The 22,137-nt window shown below is 41.9% G+C and overlaps 2 protein-coding genes across 7 annotated transcripts; one reads left to right on the forward strand and one right to left on the reverse strand.

The window, feature by feature from the left end:
* The first annotated feature begins 1,257 nt into the window (after window positions 1-1,257).
* PDCD4 (programmed cell death 4) lies at window positions 1,258-20,954 on the forward strand. 6 transcript variants are annotated; one of them, XM_057420969.1, is made up of 13 exons: window positions 1,258-1,367; window positions 4,980-5,132; window positions 6,291-6,388; window positions 10,221-10,517; window positions 11,016-11,110; window positions 12,818-12,931; window positions 13,169-13,390; window positions 13,661-13,758; window positions 15,269-15,383; window positions 16,229-16,336; window positions 17,397-17,507; window positions 18,480-18,619; window positions 20,210-20,954. In XM_057420969.1, the coding sequence occupies exons 3-13, from the start codon at window positions 6,349-6,351 to the stop codon at window positions 20,268-20,270; spliced, it is 1,401 nt and encodes a 466-aa protein (XP_057276952.1). In that variant the 5' UTR covers window positions 1,258-1,367; window positions 4,980-5,132; window positions 6,291-6,348; the 3' UTR covers window positions 20,271-20,954. The 6 variants fall into 6 exon arrangements, with proteins under 6 accessions (XP_057276952.1, XP_057276955.1, XP_057276956.1 ...); XM_057420972.1 differs by having other exon boundaries at window positions 1,308-1,367; window positions 4,980-5,033; XM_057420973.1 differs by having other exon boundaries at window positions 1,324-1,447; window positions 4,980-5,033.
* Window positions 18,751-21,987, reverse strand: BBIP1 (BBSome interacting protein 1). The gene is made up of 3 exons (XM_057420975.1): window positions 21,916-21,987; window positions 21,624-21,837; window positions 18,751-18,978 (listed from the first exon to the last, which is right to left on the reverse strand). Exons 1-2 carry the CDS (start codon window positions 21,959-21,961, stop codon window positions 21,674-21,676), a joined length of 210 nt encoding a protein of 69 aa, XP_057276958.1. The 5' UTR covers window positions 21,962-21,987; the 3' UTR covers window positions 18,751-18,978; window positions 21,624-21,673.
* Window positions 21,988-22,137: the final 150 nt, after the last annotated feature.

Genomic DNA, 22,137 nt, shown 5'->3' on the forward strand with positions numbered 1-22,137 from the left:
ATGGTTCCCTAGGATTTTCTCCCACAGTGAACCAGTAAAAAAGGACAATTATTCTGAGGTAAAGGCGGTATTTCATGTTTCTGGTTGTTAGCTCTTAAATGAACTCACTGTCTGGATCTCTTAAATCAAGCACTCCCATTTTTCTGCACATTTCACAAGTTCAGCCCTTTCCAGTAAAGCTTCTTTTCAGATGCGTGGTTGCCTTTTGTTAAGGCAAGAATGAACAGATGACAACTGCAGCACAGAGGAGACATGCCTGGAACAGTTTTACAGAGCAAACCCAATTCTAACACTTCTGCCAGAAGGGTGTACTCAGAAATGTGAAGAGGGAAGGCTTTTTGTGCAATGTGAGGGGCAAGTCCTGGAAAGCCACAACAAAGACAGGCAAGCTGCGGTTTGGGAAAGTGCTATCCAAAGCCATCACAGTGGGTGACACTTCAGTCTCCATGTTCAGGCAACCGTATGGTGACCCCCTTCCACCCCTCCAAAGGGTTCCCAGTCTTGACAGGCACTGCACACACAGGTCTGCAGCACAGCCCTGTTCCCAGCTCATGGATGGAGCTGCAGGAGGATGTTCAAAAGCAACTCTAATTACTGAGCATTAAAAAACAGCAAAGGCATGATTTACTATCCTTTCAACCTGGGGCTGACGCTGCCTCCTGAAGAATGGGATTGCTGTGCTTGCAGTTCATTTTATGAAGGCACCTTTGCAGAAGATGCAAAAATAAAAGTAGGCTGAAGGAAGAGAAAGCAGAAGGCCAAGAGACAGGCAACTGAACAGAGCAGATTGATTTAACAGATACGATACATTTTTTGCCGTGTGCATTATGTGTGGCAATTTATATTCCAAGTGGCACAGTAACAGACTCGACTGTAATCAAACAGCACTGCTGAGGTGTCAGGAGCACAGATGCTGCCTATCGAAAATATTTAAAACAGAAAGTAAAACTTTGAGAAACCCACAGCCAGGGGAGCGCAATGAGAATGATCTGTGATGTTTCTAACCCAACACCATTTCTCTCTGCTCTTCTCTGCTCTCTTCGGTGCTGGAGGTCAGGGACCTGTGTGAGTCATGGCAGCTGCAGCTCAGATAAACCTTGATGAAAAGCAAAGGCCAGCAGCAAACTGTCCAGGGCAGCCTGGAGACACCCTGTGTCTATTGTGAACTAGAGATTGGATAGGGGGAAGGGCTGCTCCACGTGTTTTGGGGAACTTCAGCCAATGGATTCCTCCCCTGGGTGTTACAAGAGGGCTTGGCCAGCATGTGAGAAAGGGAGGGGAGAGTTTGAAAACAACCCAGCAGGCTCTAAGGAAGGAAGGCAGCTAGAAAGTGACCTGCTCGCCTCGGTGCAAGCATTCTGCTCCAGGTGACTGGCGGCGTTAAGGGTGGGAGCTGCTGGCGGGTCCCCCTTGGCACAGGTTGGAGCGGAGGAGGTCCTGGGTGCAGGTAAACCCGGGATGCAGGTGCTGCGGAGAGGATGCTGAGCTGCACAGCCCGCATGGGTTGTCTCAAGCTGCAAATTAGCCAGAAATGGTCAAAAGAGGGTGGTTTCTTTTTCTATGTGAGGAGAAAATCTGCTCTTTTGTTTTTATGAGGATTTTGGTGGGATGTTTGCTATTAATATGGCTGGGGGAGGGAGGCTGGGAGAGAGGAAGCAGGGCTCTACAGCTCCGAGATCAGCATATGATCAGCTGTCTTTATAATATTGCAGGTGGTTTTGAGGTTAGAAAGGCAAAAAGAGGTGATATCTTTGAGCAGACTGGTTGATAACAATGGAAAAATACAAAAAATCTGTCATGCACATCAGACCCTTTTCAGGTCACAGTGTATTACAGATCAGATAATATGCACAGTCAAATCTAGACTAGATTTTCAGTGATTAATAACCCAGCTGCTAATAAAGAAATTCAGCAGAAGAAAGGAAAACCACATCATTTTCTTATCTGGAAGTATGCTGGATGGTTCAGGGGTTTTAATCTTCTTTTGATCACTGACCCAGCTTTTGGGCCTCTTGGAAGTGATCCAGTCCTAAATTTTACCAGAAAATCCTCTAGCAGTTTTCCAGGGTGCTTTAAAATGTATAACTGGCATGATGCACTGATTTGGTATTTTGTGGCATCTTCTCTGGTGCAGGTTCTGGTTAGTTTTGTTTCAGTTTCTCTGCCACCTATTTCCCCTTCACTGAAAAACATTTGTAAAGCCCTTTTTCTGGCTTGCAAGGGAAGCTGGATCCCATGATCTGTTTGCTTGGTACATGCAATGGAGGTACATAGAACAAATGAGATATTACTTTTTGATTGATGGGGAAACAACATCTTTTGAGGCTGCCTCTAGGTTGCATATGAAAGAAGTCCTGTGTGAGCATGCTGAAGTGTCCTGACTTGAAAATGTCTGCAACTTAGTGTCTTCATGAACAAGAAAGGTTTTCTTTCTGTCTTTTGCCTGATTGGGAAAGTAATTATCATTAAAAATACAGCAATTGTGCTGCACATTCTTTTAACAGATCACTGTTGGTTTAATTCTTAAACCAAGTTTTGACAACTCATGCAGAACTGGGCCAGTAAATTAAATCAGAGGCTCTTATACAAGGAAAGTTTGGCTCTTATTTCAGTCAAAAGTACACTGATTTGGAGTAAATTGTACTGGAAAAATATGTAAAAGTACTATAAAATTCAAGCCATCATCTATTAACTGAGGAGGATTCTCTTGTTGGCAGTTGAAATATTCTGCAGTGCAAAAGTACTAAAGCAAAAGGGATCTGTATTTGCTTTGCTCATATCACTGGACTGCTTTTGCTTGGGCTCTCCAGAGTGAAAAATTACAGAGAGAAACAAAGGGTTAGCTGAGTTTTTAGGAGAAACTGTGAATGGAGGCAAAATACATGAGAGACTCTTGTCTCTAATTAGGTGTCTGGCCTCAGGCAGTTCATATAGAATAAACAGGGTCAATGTAAACTAAACTAAGGCAGAAAGTTTGGAAGGTTGTAGGTGGGTATGGCTGGTTTAGCTGAATCTGCACTGGGTTTGAGTTCCAGCAGTGTGTGAGGTGGCTGCAGCCCATTATTTGGATGGCCGGGCAGCAGGTATCCTGTTTGCCAACTGTGGGCCAGTTGCAGTGTTTCCCAGTCCTCCTGCCCAAATGACACCCAATGAAGAGAATACAGGGGGGTCTTGTGTGAAGAGAGAGTAAAAGATCCCCATGTTAGCAACACAAAGCAGAGGTAGCACATTATTCCTATGATGGTTTTGGTGCAGAAAATAGATTTCTTCTTAACGGAGGAGGACACGATGTTGAAGAGGAGGCAAGCAGAGCTGTCAGGGTTTCCTCAGGTCTGTCACTGCAAACACCCAGACATCCCCTCACAGCTCTCCCACATCCTGGCGTTCATCGTGTCAGATCTGGCCTAAAGCCGGTCAAGGGCGTTGCTAACTGCCACTACTGATCCTCCTGAAGGTTAAGAAGTCAGGATATGATGACCAGGCACACTTTTGTGGGCGGACGGGGGTAATGTTGTACAGGGCAATGTTAGGTGCGGGTCCGGTGCGTGCGGGACAGCCCCAGAGACAATTCCTCACCCATCTACGCAGCGTAAAGCAGCTTCATTTCAACCACCAGGTACCAAGGGGCCACAGGGCCGGAGGAGGAAGGAGCCAAAGCGGGCGGCCTCTGAGGGGACACGGCCCGGCCTGGCCCTGCGTCCTCCTCCTCTTCCCTGCGGGGTGCGTGGCGGGGGTGGCCAGGTCGTGGGTGCCGCCGTTGAGGGGGCCGCTCCTCTTGACTGACCCCCGCCCCGCGCTCTTCGGCCGTGGCAGCCGCGCATCGAGCCCCCGCGTCGGTGTCAGTGTTGCTGCGGGCGCGTTCCGTGAGGTGCGGGTGCTTTCAGGCAGCAGCCGGGCGTGGTGGGCGCGCGTCGGGCCTGTGCTGCCCTGCGGGTGTTCGGCGGTAGGGCCCTGTGCTCCCTTCGGCCTTGGCTCTCAGTCACGCCCTCTCTTAAGGGCCGGAGTTGCTCCGCCATGGATTTCTTCCAGCGGCACGGGTTTTGTACGGGTAGCTCAGCCTTACCTGGTTATACTTGCTGTGGCCTCAGAACAGCCCGTGTTTGCAGGTCTCTAAAGCGTTGGTGATGGGAGGAGGGTTGCTTAATGTTAAGGAGATGAGAAAAATGGTGTAAGCTGTGTGAAAGTTCCTCAGGGGTGTTTTGTATGGGTGTACGGTCTTGATAAGTTTTGGAAGCTTTCTTCTGCAGTATGTTTTGTTCTTAAATATTAATTTGATGCTGTTTACCTGCTGTGGTAGAATTGCTTAGTATGTGCAGTGGTGGTGAGCGCAGCTGAGTATATTTTATTAGTGGTTTTCAGAGATTCAGGAAATAACCCTAGTCTCCTGAACTGTTTTAGAAGTGCTGTTTGTATCAGTGCTTAATCGTAGTCTCTTGCAGCATTCTTATGTTATAGGTACTTGAATTCTGTCCATTTTGTTCCTGTGTTATTTCCTTTGACATGAAATTTTGGGGCTATTTATTCTGATGTTTTTAATGCATATTTTCAAATTGTGTTCTGTAGTTGATTGGTGGCTCAGGGTTGTAACTGTCATAACTATGAAAAATATGAAGTGATGGTGGTTTTGCTATAGTAACAAATAGCAGCATCCTGAAGCCCCAGCAGACCTGTTGGCTTGAGTTAATGAGAGACTGCGTTGCTAAATTGAGAGTGTCTCTCCTGATCAGTATGACAAAATGAATTGTAAAGCCTGGTTATTCCATCATCCTCATCACAGATGAAACAGGGTGCTGAGTGTCAAAAAGACAGCATATGAAAGTTGTGGTGTTACTTACTATGTTGCCATAGGCTGAGAATTTCAACTGGGATCTTATATGGAAGAAGTATTTCTCCACTTTAAATTTAGGTCTTGATTACAAATGATGAAATCATGATTGTTATTTAATACAGGTTTTTGTCCTTTGTCTTCTTTTTCAAAGAGGTGGACAACTGATGGAACATTCCACTACAAAGAATAAAACTGTTCTTACAAGGTAGTTTGCTCAGATTAGACTGAGATCCATACAGGAAAACAAAATCTCTCAACCAACGGTGACTGGGACCACTTGAGAACTCCTGAATGATCGGTTGAGGTAACTCAGGAAAATGTTTATTAAAAAGTAGTGTTATGGTGCAAGGGAGGACTTGTTATTACACAAAGCTGTTAACTGTTTGGGTTGCTGTTATGAAATACACGGTCGTGACAGCTTGGTACTGTGCCCTAGATGAGGTTTTTTTATTGCCAACGGTCTGTGATGAATCATTTGCAGTTAATGGGTCTGTGGTAGGCAAGTGGCCATACCAGAGGAAAACAAGGGAAGAGGAGGGGAAGGGAGCACTGTTACTTGGTGTCACAAATGGGAAACTGTCTTCAGGGCAGCAAAGGGAAAAAAAGGGGGAGAAAAAAGGGAGCAAAAAAGAGCCACTGCATTCCTACAGGGCAGACAAATGCCTGTAATATTCACAGGACTACAAAGTGATCTGTGAAAGTCTTGCAGGTGAGAAAGTGTATGGGGAATTCTGGGGCTGCTTAATTTTTTGTGTACATGAAGGAAAGATGGATGATGCCATCTCTTCATAATGACATGGGGTAGTTTGTAGATTAGTAGCTGCTTGGAGGAGGGAGAGAGTGTTGAACTTTATCCCTTGCAGATTGAATGGTGGTTGTGAGGAGTGTTTGAAGGGTGTTGCAGAAGCAAGATGTGAAAGTTTGGCAGCTGTATGTACACATACAGTAAAGTTTAAAGACTGTGTCCTTGAGGGAGGAATGTTTGTGTTCTAAGGGCTGGTATGAACTTGATAAATTTGTACCATTTTATCAGTATAGTTCATGTGAAGAACATTTCTGTTGTGGATGTAATTGTAACACTGATACTGTATGCTCATATAGATTATCACTTTGCAGAATAGAACAGTCTAAGTTGATAGAGATGGCTTTTATCAATGAAAAAAAGCTGCATACAGAGGGCTTTTCTCCTGGTGGCTCCTTTATAAGCAACAGAACTGACAGCTGCTAGGACATCTAGGCTTAGATAGGTGTGTTTGAGGGTAGTTCTGTCTCATGTTGCACCGTTTGCCTTACCAGGAAATTTTTAATGGTTGCTAATAGTTAATTATAACTTACAATCCAAAACCAGGTTGGTTTGTTTTTTGTTTTTTTTTTTTATTTTGTGAATGAAGCCTTTGCAGCTTTTTACTATAAAATATGGTCTAGTGCTTTTCTTCCCCTAAGCTTCTCTGTTTCTCTTTAGGCCTTGGAAGAAAAGCATTGAAGACTTTACATTTCACAGTCAGTTCTGTTAAGGAGCTATGGAACTAGAAAAGGACCACATTACTACCACCCCCACAGGTAAGTAATATTTTCAGAGTTTTTTTACTTAAAATTGCTGACCTGAAGAGTTCTCTGTAGAAAGAATTTATTACCTCTTAATGTTTTAACAATGCTTGTTAAAAAATCTTCACCAGAAATTTGCAGAATTCGGTTATATACCAGAGTATCCTGCTTGATTACATTGATTTCAAAAACTGTTAAAATCATGAAGTTAACATTTCTTAATAAATAATAGTGACTATGGACTCCTTATCATCTGACTTCATGTAGTCCTAGTGTGAAGAAAAGAATAAACTCAAAAGTAAGACACGTAGGTACATTTGAAAGGTACAAATTCTGCTTTTATGTAGCTATTAAGTTTAAAGTTAGAGAAAATAAATGATGAGAGGCTTGAAGTGGAAGTGGGCTGCCATGGGAAAAGGTACTGAGTATGTGTTAAAAGATTGAACTGAAATTGACTAGTTTGTGCATATTGCAGATGCCTTTTTTGATGTTTAGTCAAGTTAATAGAGTTTCATGTGCTTTTCTGTGTCTTCCAAGGGTTGTGATGATCTGCACTGACCTTCTTGTACCTAGGAGGTTTTGTAGCTTTTAAAGGTTTGGTTTTTTTTTTTTGGGGGGGGAACCATATATGTGTTAAAATGGTATGTAATGCAGTTGAAGAGGCCACATGCTCCATCTGACCTCTTATTTTGAACCTTAATTAGCTTAATGTAGATCTATTGCTTTTCAGCATTATAGAGTTATAGTTGGATTATAGTTGGGGAAACTGCTAGATATCTAAACTGACCTAATTTGGTCAAATGAAATCAGTGTGTAGGTAGGTACTTGCTGGATGCTTTGTTAGTTAGGTGACACCAGAAGAGCATGGGTTTTAAGGATGCCTGCGAGGTATCAGGGTAATAAGAGAAATTTGGATAACTTTTGATAGATAGTAAGCAAAGTCTTCATAGGACTCTGTTATTGCTTATGTATGTGTATATGAAGGAGAAAGAAGATCTGCATCATTTTTTGTGTACTTTTTATGCTACCACATCTGTTTAACCTATTCTTTCTCAGCCCAGTGAGGTTACTAATGGTGGAGGGCCAGTTGTTTATATTACTATGAAGAAAGAGGTTGCAGCTGGAAGCAATAGTGTTATATAAAAAACTAGTTTAGTAATGCAGTGAGAAATACAAAGTCTTAGGGGCTGGATGTTTCCTGTGTAGGATTTCCTTTAGTCTTTGAACCTGAGGTCAGGATTGTGTAAGGAGGTTGGACTGTAGCCTCCCCTTGTAAGGGTCACCACATTCAGGACTGGCTTGTGTTAATGGCTGGCCATTTTGTTTAGAAACTGGGAAGTGCTCACTGAGAAGTGTAGTTCCTGGAGGGCCAGATGGCAGGTCTAAACTGGAAAAAATCATGGGAGAGTGGACATGAAGAAGAACTTAAATTCATTTTTCTGAGTGTGTTGATGGCATCTCCCCAGGGAATGAGAGGAAGGAAACCTGTTTGGCTTTGCCTTTTTTTTTTTTCACCCTCTCTGCTAGCTTTATGGAAATCTCTCATTGTTTTATTAAAATGTTAGACAAACTGAGAAAGCCTGTTGTGGCAAATCTTTCTCTGGACGTGGTACATGCTTTTCTTTTTTAGCTTGCTACAAGCGTAAAAGGAATGCTTTTGTGGGAGTAATGAGTGGAAAAGTGAAGCTTAAACTGGAATGGCTGCATTATTGTTCAGCTATAGCATTCACATCTGTGAACACTAATATCTAAATGTTGCTTCTTTGATCAGGAAGGAGGCAGTTGCATCAAACTTTCTTCATTTTGTACTGTACTATCCCCTTTGATATAGGTACATACTTTGAGGTTGGAAATGTTTTATTAGTGCACTTTGCTTTCAAAACAATTCTTCATGAACCTGTTTTGGATGAAAAAACAGTTCTGAGAAGTGTTGCCAACTGAACATTGCTAATGAGAATGTATTGGCATGGTGAAGTAATACATTTAGCTAAGTTAAAATACAAATTCAAAATGCTCTTCATATTCTGGGTTTATGACAGTCAGCTTTTCTGTAAAGCAGGCTTGGCACAGCTGGAAAAGCAGCTTTCTCTGTGTGCCTCATCACAGCACTTCCTAGGTTTGGGGCTGTAGTTTGTATTTTGAGGCTCCACTGAATCCTCAAAAAAAGAAGGGCTGTGTAACAGAGCTGAGGCTGTGCCCTTTGTGTGTTTTACAAATTTCAAGAACAGCCAGGGTACTAACTGGGAAGTAAATAGTTCTCCAGGGGTGTTTTTCTATCTTGATGGGTTAAAAAGGGTAAGAAGAGCTTACGAAGACTTTTGCTTATAATGCAGTCAGTAAGACATTCTACTGAATCACATGGCTGAGGTGGGGGACATCCTACCTTTGTGAAACAAAAGACTTTAGATCCAAATTTTAAATGTGCATTCACTTCCTGAAAGAGTGAAATGGTTGCACTTTCCGGTGCTCTGAGACAACTGCAAGTTCCTCAAGTTGTGAGAGAGTGTTTTGTTGGGTATTGAACAGAGCTACTCTATATGAAACAAACCTATTATATGATTGCTCTAGGAAGCAAACCATGGCCATTTTAGAAACCATCTTGATAGAAGCTACACTGAGGGGCAATCCATAGAGAAGGGAGATCACACTCTTTCATAGAATCATAGAATAGTTAGGGTTTGAAAGGACCTTAAGATCATCCAGTTCCAGCTCCCTTGCCACGGGCAGGGACACCTCCCACTAAACCATGTCACCCAAGGCTCTGTCCAGCCTGGCCTTGAACGCCGCCAGGGATGGAGCATTCACAGCTTCCTTGGGCAACCCATTCCAGTGCCTCACCACCCTCACATTAAAGAACTTCTTCCTTATATCCAGTCTAAACTTCTGTTTAAGTTTGAACCTGTTACTCCTTGTCCTGTCACTACAGTCCCTAATGAAGAGTCCCTCCCCAGCATCCCTATAAGCCCCCTTCAGATACTGGAAGGCTGCTATGAGGTCTCCATGCAGCCTTCTCTTCTCCAGGCTGAACAGCCCCAATTTTCTCAGCCCATCTTCATACGGGAGGTGCTTCAGTCCCCTGATCATCCTCGTGGCCCTTCTCTGGACTTGTTTCGACAGTTCCATGTCCTTTTTATGTTGAGGACACCAGAACTGTACACAGTTCTCCGAGTGAGGTCTCAGGAGAGCAGAGTAGAGTTTCAAAAGACTTTATTCTCTGAGTCTTTGTTACTGAACTCCCTAGCCTTTGGATTAAACAGCTTTTTTCTTTTATAACTTAAAACACAAAAAAATAAAAATAATGATGGGTTTGTATTCCTGTAAGTCTAAATTACTGCTTTACCAGCTATTGAACTGTATTTGAAATTCCCTCAGTGGGGAGGATGTTGGTTGATGATTTAGGAGATGAATTTCACGGTATTGACTAGTCTGTTAACATTACTGACTTCTTACAGAACTTACTGTATTGGCAGTTTTGTTTGTGTCTAAATCAAGCTGAGTGGGTGAAGTGAGAATTAGGTACTTGGAGCTTCTGCACTGAGGACTTCTGATAGTTTTTCTTTAACAAGGGTGGGGTTTTCTGTGGTTTACCTGTTTATAAATGGTTTCTTCATTTGCTTTCCAACTCTTGACATATGTTCTCTTTAGATTGTGGATGGTTTGTGTGGGGGAATAAGGAACTCCTTATGACTGTGATGTGCAGACATACTTCAAAGTTAACATTATTTGCCTTAATGCTGTTGGAAATAAGAGCTCTGTTTAATATTGTAATCCATTTTAAATGTAGCATGTTTTGGTATTCTAACATAATACTGTTTATATCAGATTTTTTCTCTGTCTCCTTTTTAAGAACTTGAGAATCTAAGTGATGCTCCATTTTCCGGTGATGAAGAAAATGGTGGGTCTGAGGAACGAAAGACTGAAATCAATGGAAATTGGATTCCTGCAACTTCAATTACTGAGGCCAAAATAAATGCTAAAGCAAAGAGACGCTTGAGGAAGAATTCTTCCAGAGATTCTGGGAGAGGAGACTCTGTTAGTGACAATGGAGAGACGCTGAAGGTTGGAGCTGCACCAACGAGCCCAAAGGGGAAACTCCTGGACAGGAGATCCCGGTCTGGAAAGGGAAGAGGTCTACCAAAGAAAGGTTGGTGTAGCTTAGCAAAGAGAGTAGCATGATAAAGATTCTGTCCTAAACATAGTATTATTTTTCTACTGGGAATCATTTTCATAGCCCACAGTCTCTGTGCAGGTGTTTGGTTCTTTATGTTAGGCAGTAGGTGGTGATAGAAGCCAATAATAGGTGACATTTTTATCAGAAAATTTGGTATGTGTATCATCCATTAACTTCTCTCTTCACAAATTTAATATGCAGACTTGAACTGTTGGTGGTTCACAGGGCTATTAATGCAGCCTTAAAGCATGGTTAGATTTCAAGGTACAGAGTTCAGCCTTTAGCAGTTCTTGTGCAGTTTTATACCGCTTCTAGTATCATAGTGGAAAGTGGTTGCTGAAGTGGGAACATGTGATAAAAGCACACTTTTCAGTGTATATACATCACTCTTAAGTGAGAGAAAGTTGGGTTGAACTCAGAAGTATTCTTTGTAAGCTGGTGGTTCTTGCTTACTGTCACATGTTTTGCCAGGTGGAGCAGGTGGTAAAGGAGTTTGGGGAACACCAGGTCAAGTATATGATGTGGAAGAAGTAGATATTAAGGATCCTAATTATGATGATGACCAGGTAGGCAAATAATTTCTTTGCAGGGTTGTTTTTTATTTCCTTTATTGATTTCAGTTGCTCTCATGTTAATGGCAGTTTGACCTTGTGAGTTATATGCATGTCACCCTGACTGTACTAGATGCCTGTTTTATGTTCAGGAGTGGATTATGTCTAGTTAAAGACAGCTGGTGTAGAAGTGTCATGGTGTAATAGTCACAAATCTTACCCCCCAAACCCTCTTTTTGTGCCTGGTTAGCCAGCAGCCTTTTCCTAGGTGTTGTTTTCACTTTGGTTCTCAAAGAGGTGTATGTTCCGGTGCCTGTTTGCAATAGAGCACAGCACTACATTAAAAATGTGACACAGAGTGAGTCAAGTCAGGGGTTTAGTAGGGAGAAGTATCGTTTGTAGATTTTTTTTCTCTCCCTTATATTCCCAACCGTCCCAATGTTTTGTATCTACTTGGTATAAACACTTCAAACTGGTGCAAAGTTGATAGCCTGGATATTTTGTTTACATGTATTTATTTAGGGTATGTTTTGGAAGATTGTACCTTACAGTGATTATTGGGGGCAGAAGGAGGGGAGGGAAGTAAAGCTCATTGGGCAAAGGGTGCTTTATAACATGAAGTCACAGAGGAAACACTGATTACCAACACAGGTTACTGAAGTATCTAAGATCAATACAATTGTCAGACCGTGAGTAAATTCTCTGTAATGTAAACAGAGCAATGGTGGTGTCCTTTGAGGAGAGGCTGTTTGCTGTAGCCATAGCTGCTGAGAGGGTGGTGTGTGAGAATGTCAGAACCTTCCAGTACTATTTTTTTCCCCTACAGTTCAGTGCTGTACATTAACAGAGATAGCTATGAGAAATGAAGCTGGTGAGTCCTTAAAAGAAATGAAGAATCAGTATTCCATTGAACTTCTGTATGCTCAGCTTTTTTAAGGTTGTGTAAACAGAGACTGATGTGATGGAAGGATAGGCTTTTGGACTTAAGCTATACTTCTTGATCATGGGAAGCTTCTTTCCAATAAGCACTAGTTGGAAAGCTGCTTTGTTCAGATTTCTGTGATCTGTAGTATTGCTGTAAGTGTTACTTCTGTAGTCTGTGAGGAGTAGAGAACTGAATTACAGCAGGGAAATCTGCTCATGCTAGAACTCTGCAGGACCAGGTCGTACAGGAGGCAGTTGCTGTGTGATTCTTTTTTCCCCTTAGGGAATGTCTTTGCTCACAAATATTCTGAAAATGCCTTTTCTCTGAATCGTACATGCTATCACCTGTCTGGTCACACAGTCACTAGGGAAGAGAGAACACAGGCAGGCTTGCTGTCAAGGACTGGAGTGCCTCTTGCAGGGAAAGGTGCTGACAGCTCAGTCTTGTGCTGGGCTGGGACAGGAGTTTCTGTTGTTTTCCCTTTGGTACGTAAGCACTTGATCTCTGTGTTTATGTGGTGTCAGCAGGATCCTAGGAACAGAGTTTGGAGTGTTTACCATTGTTTAACAGCAAATTCAGCCTTTCAGTTGAGTTCAGCTAACAGTATATTCAGAATATAAGAAGCATGACATTTAGCCATCATCTTCCAGACTCTAATGGTAGAGGCATAATCTGATGGTTTTTGTCAGAATACTGACTACCAAGGCTAATAAAGTATTAAGAATTTAGAAGGTACATTTTGAAGAGACAGTACTGCTTACAAGAGGGCTATGTGCTTTTGTTGTCTTTTAAAATAGGAGAACTGTGTCTATGAAACTGTAGTTTTACCTCTGGATGAAAGAGCATTTGAAAAAACTTTGACACCAATCATACAGGAGTATTTTGAACATGGAGATACTAATGAAGTTTCGGTATGTGCAGTGCCTTTTTCTTTCTTTGTCTAGCTGCTAACGGCTTTACTCTGTTAGCTGTAAACGAGCGTATAGAGATGTTGGCAAGAAACGTGCAGTAAGAATACCTTGGTAGTTATATTAATTACATGAGCAGAAGCATATATGTAAATACATAATATACATAGATATTTAGATGCTTGTATTTACAAGTTTATATAATATATTAATCATCTGTGCTTTTCAAATCTTATTTAGGAGATGCTGAAGGATTTAAATCTTGGTGAAATGAAATACAGTGTGCCAGTGCTGGCTGTCTCCCTGGCATTAGAGGGGAAGGCTAGTCACAGGGAAATGACATCCAAGCTTATCTCCGACCTTTGTGGGACAGTAGTAAGCAAAACTGATGTGGAAAAGTCATTTGATAGATTGCTTAAAGAACTACCTGAATTGGTGTTGGATTCTCCCAGGGCACCACAGGTACATTTATGAAGTTTTATGCTTGTAGTCAAAAGCTTTTTCTTCTAAAATCTTGTTAAAATTAATCAAGAGCACTGAAACAGTCTCTAGTTTGAATAATACCTATGGATTTTTGTACTGTTTATAATCCCTTGCTAATTTCTCAGGCTGAGCTTTTACTTTGAGATGGTTTACTTAAATAAAATCTGAAACCCAAGCATGTTATAATTGTCTACTTAGAACTGCTTTGAAATTCAACATCTAATTAAAACCGCTTCTGTTGTGTTGCAGTTGGTGGGCCAGTTTATTGCTAGAGCTGTTGGAGATGGGATTCTAAGCAGTACCTACATAGATGGCTACAAAGGCACTGTGGATTGCATCCAAGCTCGGTAACTTTCTTGCTTTCTATATAGCTACAGTTTTCTATTCCAAATGCCAGAGATGCTGATCAGGAATTTAGGACTTCAGGATAAATGAAGTCACTTGCTATGACTTCTTATTTTAAAACTTAAAAAAAGAAACCCACAAAGTCTGCAACAAGAACAACACCAAAATCTAGAGTGACTTTGGTCAGAGGAGAAATACTGAAAGTACCTCAAAAATGTGTGAATACGTTTGAGTTCAGTTTGTCAGGCTTGTTGTCCAGCTCATGTTTGAGGGTGGAAAAATAAGAGCTGAAACAAGAAGTGATTCTAAAAGGTTTTGTCTTTAGAAGAAGCTTTAATGTGATTAATGAGTAAATATAGCATCAGGACAGCTGCTGTAAATATGTTGTGAAAATACACAAGGGATTAACTGTTTTGCCTTATAAAGGTTTGAAGCACATGCAGTGCTTTCCCAGACATTCTCTGTAATGCTTTATTTATTTTTTCAAGAAGTATAATTGTTTTCCATGTAATTGTTTTCCATGTCAGGGTGAGAAGCTTAGGGAGCAGTCTCTGGCAAAAAGGAACATTTTAATAACTAGTCATGGTTTATTATTTGCCCCCCCCCCCCCCTCCCCCATAAATGTATGTTTCAAGCTTGATATAAAGTTGTTGAACTCTTTTAGCTTCTGGAAGTGCCATTTGCAATGGCTATGGTTGGTTACTTCTGTAAGGAATGGAAATGCTTAGCTGCCTAACTTGAGGGTTCAAGGGTTGGAAATTGCCAGTTCTACAAGTGTCTCCTGCACTTTGAAGGACCATAGCCTGAATACTGCCCCCCTTGGGATGCTTTGCTGCCTTTGCTGTTTCTTGGCCGGTCTTTTCTGCTCATTAAATCTTGCTGAATAGTGTTACTGTTATTGGCCAGCTCCCAGTATGGGGATTGGGATAACTGTCCCTTCATTAGCTGGATAGTGCTTAACTGGATCTGAAACTTCTTTTTTTTTCACCTTTTTCATTCTTTTCTCAACGAACTGGCAGACTTCCCTAGTTCATGCTGTCTCTTTGCAACTACATACTTGCCTTCTGAAGTACTGTTTTGGCTTAAATTGTCAAGGTTTCATAATTCTTTAGACCCAAAGAGAAAATAGTATTTCAGTAGACAGGCATCTCAAACCTCTTTTGAGACACACATGCCAAGCTGCATTCTTGGAGGAGCCTGGATATAATCCACCTCTGAATAAGAAAATACTAAGTTCTTGTGAGGATGCTTCAGTTTCTGTATTGATGATTTAGATGTGTTGCTATCACGGAATTGTTTCCTGACTGCAGCATGGTATAACCAAAAAGGTGACAGAATGTGGGGAGATGGCTTGCTGGCTGCTTGATCCAGATGTTCCTGTGGATTTGCTAACCCTGACTCCTTACCAGGGATCTGGTCACTTTGCCCAAACTGGAATGGCAGTGGGGGAGGTTAGAGATGCCTTTTAATGAAGTTCTGCAATAACTTTTTCAAACTAACTTTGCTTTCTAGAGCTGCACTGGATCGAGCTACCGTGTTGCTGAGCATGACCAAGGGTGGAAAGCGTATAGACAGCGTATGGGGGTCAGGAGGTGGGCAGCAGTCTGTGAAACACCTGGTTAAAGAGGTAACTGCTTCTACAAAACTCTTCTTTCTGGAATTTGCTGTCTGTCTAAGCCTCTCTTGTTTGGAATGAAGACATTAAGCATATCCTGTAGCAAAATGATGAGTGTTGGGTTTGGGTTGGTTTTTTTGTTGTGTTTTTTTTTTTTTAAGAATTGTAATTTATTTATATAAAGTAGTTTTTAAAACCTGATGCAGGCTATTAAGTTGATTTTGTAATGTTCGTAAGGGTGGGAACACGCTAGTACAATTGCAGGTATACATTTATTTCTGTTTTAAACAAAACTTTTAAGCACTTATCTTTTTAAGGGCTTTTAATATAAAATGGTGAAATAATTAGAAGAGCCAGGATGAAACTGGATAAACTTGATAGACTATTATTATTATTATTTGGCATCATGGATTAAAAGCACAGTAATAAATGAAAAAGAGAGAGGAAGAAACAGGAATGTTTAGAGATCCATGCTATGAAATAGGCAGGTTTAAAGGAAAAGTTTGTGTTACAGTTTCTGGGTTGTGAGCGTAACAGATGGTAGGAGGAGGAGTTCAGGAGAAAAGATAAACTTAGTTGCTCCCTATTAACCTTTTATGGTGACATGCATCTTAGAAAGCAATGTTTGTGGTGCTTGTATGTCTGTATTAACACTATGGATGGTATTTTGCTTACACAGTGTTTCAGGTTGTTGATAATGTCTCAATTAACATCGGAATTTAATCACACTTATAAAAACACTAGCAGCAAGTTTCAGGCACTGACCTGCTGCTGGGCTGGTTATAGATTATCAGAACAGTTGACAGCTTTTACATCTAATTAGTGCTTGTTGTTATGTTTGTTTTAAAATCCAATAGATTGATATGCTGCTGAAAGAGTATCTGCTTTCTGGAGATGTATTGGAAGCTGAACGTTGCCTTCAGGAACTGGAAGTACCCCATTTTCACCATGAACTTGTATATGAAGTAAGGAGAAATCAGAGTCTCTTTAATTGTCTGTAATATGAACAGGTTTGGTTTTGTTTGGATTTGGGGATGCAAATATTCTAACTGGAATCTGAAGCTCAGGTTGCTTGTTCTGATGTTATTTGAATAACTAAATAGTTTAATGTAAAGTTAATGGTTTGTGTATGTGTTTGTTGTGCACATTGTGCAACAATTAAGCTGCTGCTGACTCTGGGAACATCCAAAATTATTTGTTGGGTAAATAGTTGAATTCAGATTATTACAGATTCCTAAAAAAAGAAGAGATCATTTTATTTTCTGCTGAGGAGAAGCAGCAAAACCCCCCATTGTTTTGGTGTCTGTTTCCTTTTAGTTTTGGATAACTGGGTATTCACCTGCTCATGTTAAGGTGCAGAGCTGCCTTTTTAGGGTGGGATTGTTCCATCTAGAACATTTGTAAAAGCTCCAAGATATTTCAGAATGAGACCATAAGAGAGAAAGATCTTTGCTATATCTGGGAGATGTTCCCATTTGTACTCTTTTATCTGCCAAATTAGGAGATGGTTGTTTACCAGGAAAGCTGAACACCCACAACCTACAATTTTATTTTCTTTTTTTCAGTACATTGACTTGTTTTAGAAAATTCCTTCGCAATAGAAACCCAGAATCTTTTTAGTTGATGGGGGTTGTGCAGATCTGTAAATTTAAAAGTTCTTTAAAATCACAGATACAAAAAAGAATCATAGATACAAAATTAATTTCATAGAATTAATTGCCATCTGTACTGCAGCAGCCATATGAGTATAGTCATGGATCTCTCAGTGCAGAGCCAGAAAGGCAGTGCTCTTCTTTTTAGTTCTTTCTGTTTTTTCATGCCTTTTATCTTTATCTGAATCACTTTTCATCAGTTTTTCTTTTCAAATAATAATACACTGAAATTGTGTGTGTGTGGAACAGCTGGGCTTGTCTCCCCAGAAAACATAGCAACATACTCACTACTTTTTACACCTTGTATGCTGTACACGACATGTACGTGAACCACTCTTTTCTTTTTAGTTAACACTTGTATTGTTTGTTTTAGGCCATTGTAATGGTTTTGGAGTCAACTGGGGAAAAGACATTTAAAATGATACTGGATTTGCTGAAATCTCTCTGGAAATCTTCTGTCATTACTGTGGACCAAATGAAAAGAGTAAGTATAGCGTTTAGGGAATTTTGGGTAAGGTCTTCCAAAATTTTGTATCGCTTTTACCTTCTTTAAAGTACAGTTTGTGGTTGACTGCCACTTTTAAATTCTCCATGGTTGTTCTGTATACCACAGAAATAATCTGTCATTCATACATGTACAATACTTGCCCTGAACTGGAAAAATTAGAAATGAATTCCAAGCAGCAGTTCTCTGTAGAACTGTGAGGTACAGAATCTTGGAATCTTCAGTCAAAGATTTTTCAAGTGTTTTTATGCAATTAAATGGTTATAACAAGTAATTTTACATGCCATAGTATTTTGTAGTAAAATGCTTAAATACAATTTTCCCTTTTATCCAGCAGTTCTTCATAATTACAGTAGTTCAGTGAGGACCCACTTAATTATGTCAGAAGTGTGTGTGTGTGTGTGTGTGTGTGTGTATATATATATATATATATACACACACACACACTTGGAATCCTAGGTATGAATACAGGACAGCAGTCCTGTCCCAGAGCAAACCAGGTACCATGCAGGCTTGTGTGAGAATTTACCCAGCCACACTGCTGGGGGAAGTGATAAAATCAGCTCTGGTTGTCACCAGTGTTTCCCTCACTGCATAAACTGTGGTGGTGGAGATTTGTGGCCACATTGTCTTTATTTACATGGAAGAAAAGTGAAGTCTTCTTCCTTATATTACTACTCATGCAACAGTGGCTGGACCAGGCTAGCATACCCATTCTGTACTGTCTGGATTTCTGACTTGTAAAGACAATAAAAGTTCAGCTGGTGCTTTTATGTACATAGGTGGCTGTGCAGTATCATGGTATTCCACTGACTTGCAGCTGCTCTGATTTAGGCTTCTTGAAACTGTCCATGGACCCATACTGAAAAATAAATCCTGAGAGTGCCAAAGGGTATTTGTGTAATCAAATCCTGGAATAACCAGGTGATTATCTGAATTCTTACATTGCAGGGCTATGAACGAGTTTACTGTGAAATCCCAGATATCAACCTGGATGTGCCACACTCCTATTCTGTGCTTGAGCGGTTTGTAGAGGAATGCTTTCAGGCTGGAATAATCCCCAAACCACTAAGAGACCTCTGTCCTTCAAGGTACTTGTTTTACTGTAGATGGGTGAAAGCACTGCTTTTTGTCCCCACTGCAGGTAACAGAAAGCAGGATTTTATGATCAAAGTATTACAGATTGATATTGGAAACTATGGCAGACAGAGACCCAGAAGGCTGGACTGGTAAAAAGTTTATTAAGATGTTATGGTTATCCTGTTATGGGATAAGTAGTTGAGGAAAATAAGCCTCCAATGAGTCTGTTGCAGGCCTGTGTGCCCTCCAGGGAATGAAGGCCTGCTTCTTCTCTGTTCTGCTGATCTGCTTGGTAGGGATCAGTGCAGTACTGAGATGGAAGCTTCAGGTGTCACAACGATCCATGTTGTTGACAGTGAAAAACTGTGAGCTATAGTGGGGAAAGGAAATAATTAAAAATTGGTTTAAACTCACCAAACGGCATGAATAGAGTTTTAAGACAAGACCATTAATAATGTTTATGTCAAAGGTATAGAACGCTTAATCTGGAAAAAGCTGTACAATCTGATGCCTTCCTATCTCTCCTGTGGTTTGCACAGTGCTTCTGGGTTGTTGTTTTCTTATCTGTAGTATAAATAATGCTGTTTGAAGTGTAACTGATCAGTATTCTGTTCCCTCCTTACTGGTCACATAGCCCTTCTGAGTTTCATTTCATGTGGGGAATACATGCAAATTTTAAAATATGATGTTAAATCTATTACTCAAAACTTTATGCATCAGGAATACTATTTATTAGATATTTTCCTATTTGGATGTTTTGTTGGGCTTGTTAAACTATCCTGACAGTTTGAGGTAACTTCAGATTTTGAAATGTTGGTGTCTTTACCCAAACCAGCCTGTTTGTGGACTTCAGGCTGAAAATTGAGTTTATGAGTATTTTGGTACTGAATGTTTTGCAGGTTTGGGTTGTGGGAGGGTTGAAAGCACTGCAACAAAAGCTTCATTGTATTTCAGTTACCAGTAATACACTGGGGCGGGATGACATTTCTTGCTTATGTACTTCAGTTTGGGGTAGAAACAACATTCCCAGACTTTCAAACTTGGCATCTTTTGCAAGTGTCAACATTCAAAGCTGAGCAAAGTAGAAAGTACTTGACAATAGAAATTTTTGACAAGCTTCTCGCAAATAAACCTGGCTGCAAGATTCAGATGGATTTTAAGTAATTTATCGGTGATTAGGAATGTTAGGTAATACTGCTGGATGAGCAAGTCTTCCATTTGATGGCCTTCATTAGGGACTGTAGTGATAGGATAAGGGGAACTGAGTTCAAACTGAAACAGGGGAAGTTCAGGTTAGATATAAGGAAGAAGTTCTTTACTGTGAGGGTGGTGAGGCACTGGAATGGGTTGCTCAAGGAAGCTGTGAATGCTCCATCCCTGGCAGTGTTTAAGGCCAGGTTGGACAGAGCCTTGGGTGACATGGTCTAGTGTGAGGCATCCGTGCCTATAGCAGGTGGGTTGGAACTGGATGATTTTAAGGTCCTTTCCAACCCAAACCATTCTGTTATTCTGTGACCAAGAGAAGATTCTTAGATAATTGTGATAAGAACAAAGCAGTGATACTACTGTGAACTAAAATCATACTTTCCCCTTTCTTGCAGGGGCAGAAAGCGTTTTGTGAGTGAAGGAGACGGAGGTCGTCTTAAGCTAGAGAGCTACTGAATGTGAGAACCAGCTCCTGAAGCCTTAAATGTTGAAAGGGAAATAGGTATCTATATATATATGCAAACACGCATGCTTTTCTGGTGTGTGTATGTATATATGTATACACATATATAATGTACCAAATTTAAGAGTTGCTTAGCACAGTTCATATTTTTTTAAAAGCACATGTTTTGGGTACAATCTTTTTCTTTTCTCAATAGTTTTATAAATTTCAGAAAGAAAAGAATTTCTTTCTTTGGGCATCTGGTAGAACAACTGGCCACTGCTGTGGTGGTGCCTTCCAATAAGCTATCGTTTCAAGTGCCATATGTGTATGACCTAATCATTCCACATCTGCATCCATGTCTGACTGCAGCTCGCTCTTTCAAGGACAGTGTTGTCACCATAAAATCACTGTTTATACAAAGCTTTATAGAAGGGTCAAGTTAAGCTGCTGTGATCCCATTTCCATTGCTGCTGAAGAAATACTGTGCTTTGGGAGAAAAAAAAAAAAGCTGTTTCTTTGTTTTAAAGAGCCCAAGAAAATGGAGTTGGGTCATAAGAGTAATGCATCTGTTCCAGGGGAGAACACTGGTTGGTTTTAGCCCCTGTGTACCAAACTTGTCTTTTTTTTTTTTTTTTTTCTATGTAACTGGAAAAGTGAAAAGTTCTGGTAAAACATATTAAAAATATTTTTTGTGATGCTGTTTTTCCTGCCTCCTTTGATTTTCAAAACGGAACAAGTGTAACTGTACATTCTGAAGTGTGTGCAAGTGAGCTGTGCATCTAACTGTGCCCTTTTCTATGACAATGACAATCTGCAGCAAAGCACCAACTAATTCAACTCATGGAAAGTATTTATCAAGTATGTTGTTGAGAAAAGTGCCTGGGGAGGAGAAGTCAGGCTGGTGCAGCAGAGATGCTCTGGTGTGTGTGTATTGCCAACGTGCCTCTGCCCAGCCTCTGCTCAAGAACAAGACCGAGCCAAGGAAGACTTTACATCGACAGCGCAGAGCCCCTCCTGCTCCCGTACATGTTTTCACGTTGGTGCTACGATTCTGGGTGCTCAGCAACGCCGGGACCTGCCGTGGCAGGGCCGGAGAGACGAGTGCCGCCGCTCCCGAGCCAGCCCGGTAAGCCATTACCGGAGCCATGGGATGGTGTAACGGCCCTCCCTCCCCACCTTAATCCGCCCGGGCCTAGCGCTGCGCCTGCCGGGGCTATGATGCCCGTCGGAGCTGGCGAGCCCAGAAAGCGGTAAGTGAAGCTTCCACAGGAGGAACGCCGGGGCACGGGTCGCCGCCTCCCCGCTCCAGCAGCACCCCTCACTCTGGGCCAGCCTTTAATCCGCGAGCTCCGTTACGCGCGTACCTCCGAGTCACGGACACCTCAGGGCACCGGCCCCCTCCCTGGGGCCTGGGCTACGGCTGGGGCTGAGGCTGCGGTGCCTGCTCAGCCTGCCGCGCCGCTGCCTCCAGCGCTGCCCGCCGCAGCGCCTCCAGCTTCTCCAGCGACACCGACTTGAGCGGCAGCACCTTGGGCTTGCACAACACCATGGAGGCCGTGTCCTCCACCGACAGCTGCCCTGCGAGGGGAGAGAAGGGCTGGGGGTGAGCGCCGGGGCCGGGCCGGCTTCGGGGACCCTCCCGGCCGCTGCACGTACCTTGCTTGGGCAGCACCTCTTGGAACGCAGCCTTCACCTCCGGCATGGCGGCTCCCTCTGCGCATGCACGCTGCTGTGGCGGGCAGAACTACAGCTCCCGGCATGCACTGCGCGGCGACCCCGTGGTCAGACCGCCTACGGGGCCCCAGCGCATGCTGGGAGCTGTAGTCCTGGGGCGGGTGCTGGCTGCCACCGCCGCACCACCCGCCGGAGGGACGGGCG

This window comes from Pezoporus wallicus, unplaced genomic scaffold (assembly GCF_028554395.1).
Source record: "Pezoporus wallicus isolate ANWC-B61680 ecotype Strahan unplaced genomic scaffold, APGP_CSIRO_Pwel_v1 contig_3365, whole genome shotgun sequence".
NCBI classification, from domain to species: Eukaryota; Metazoa; Chordata; class Aves; order Psittaciformes; family Psittacidae; genus Pezoporus; species Pezoporus wallicus.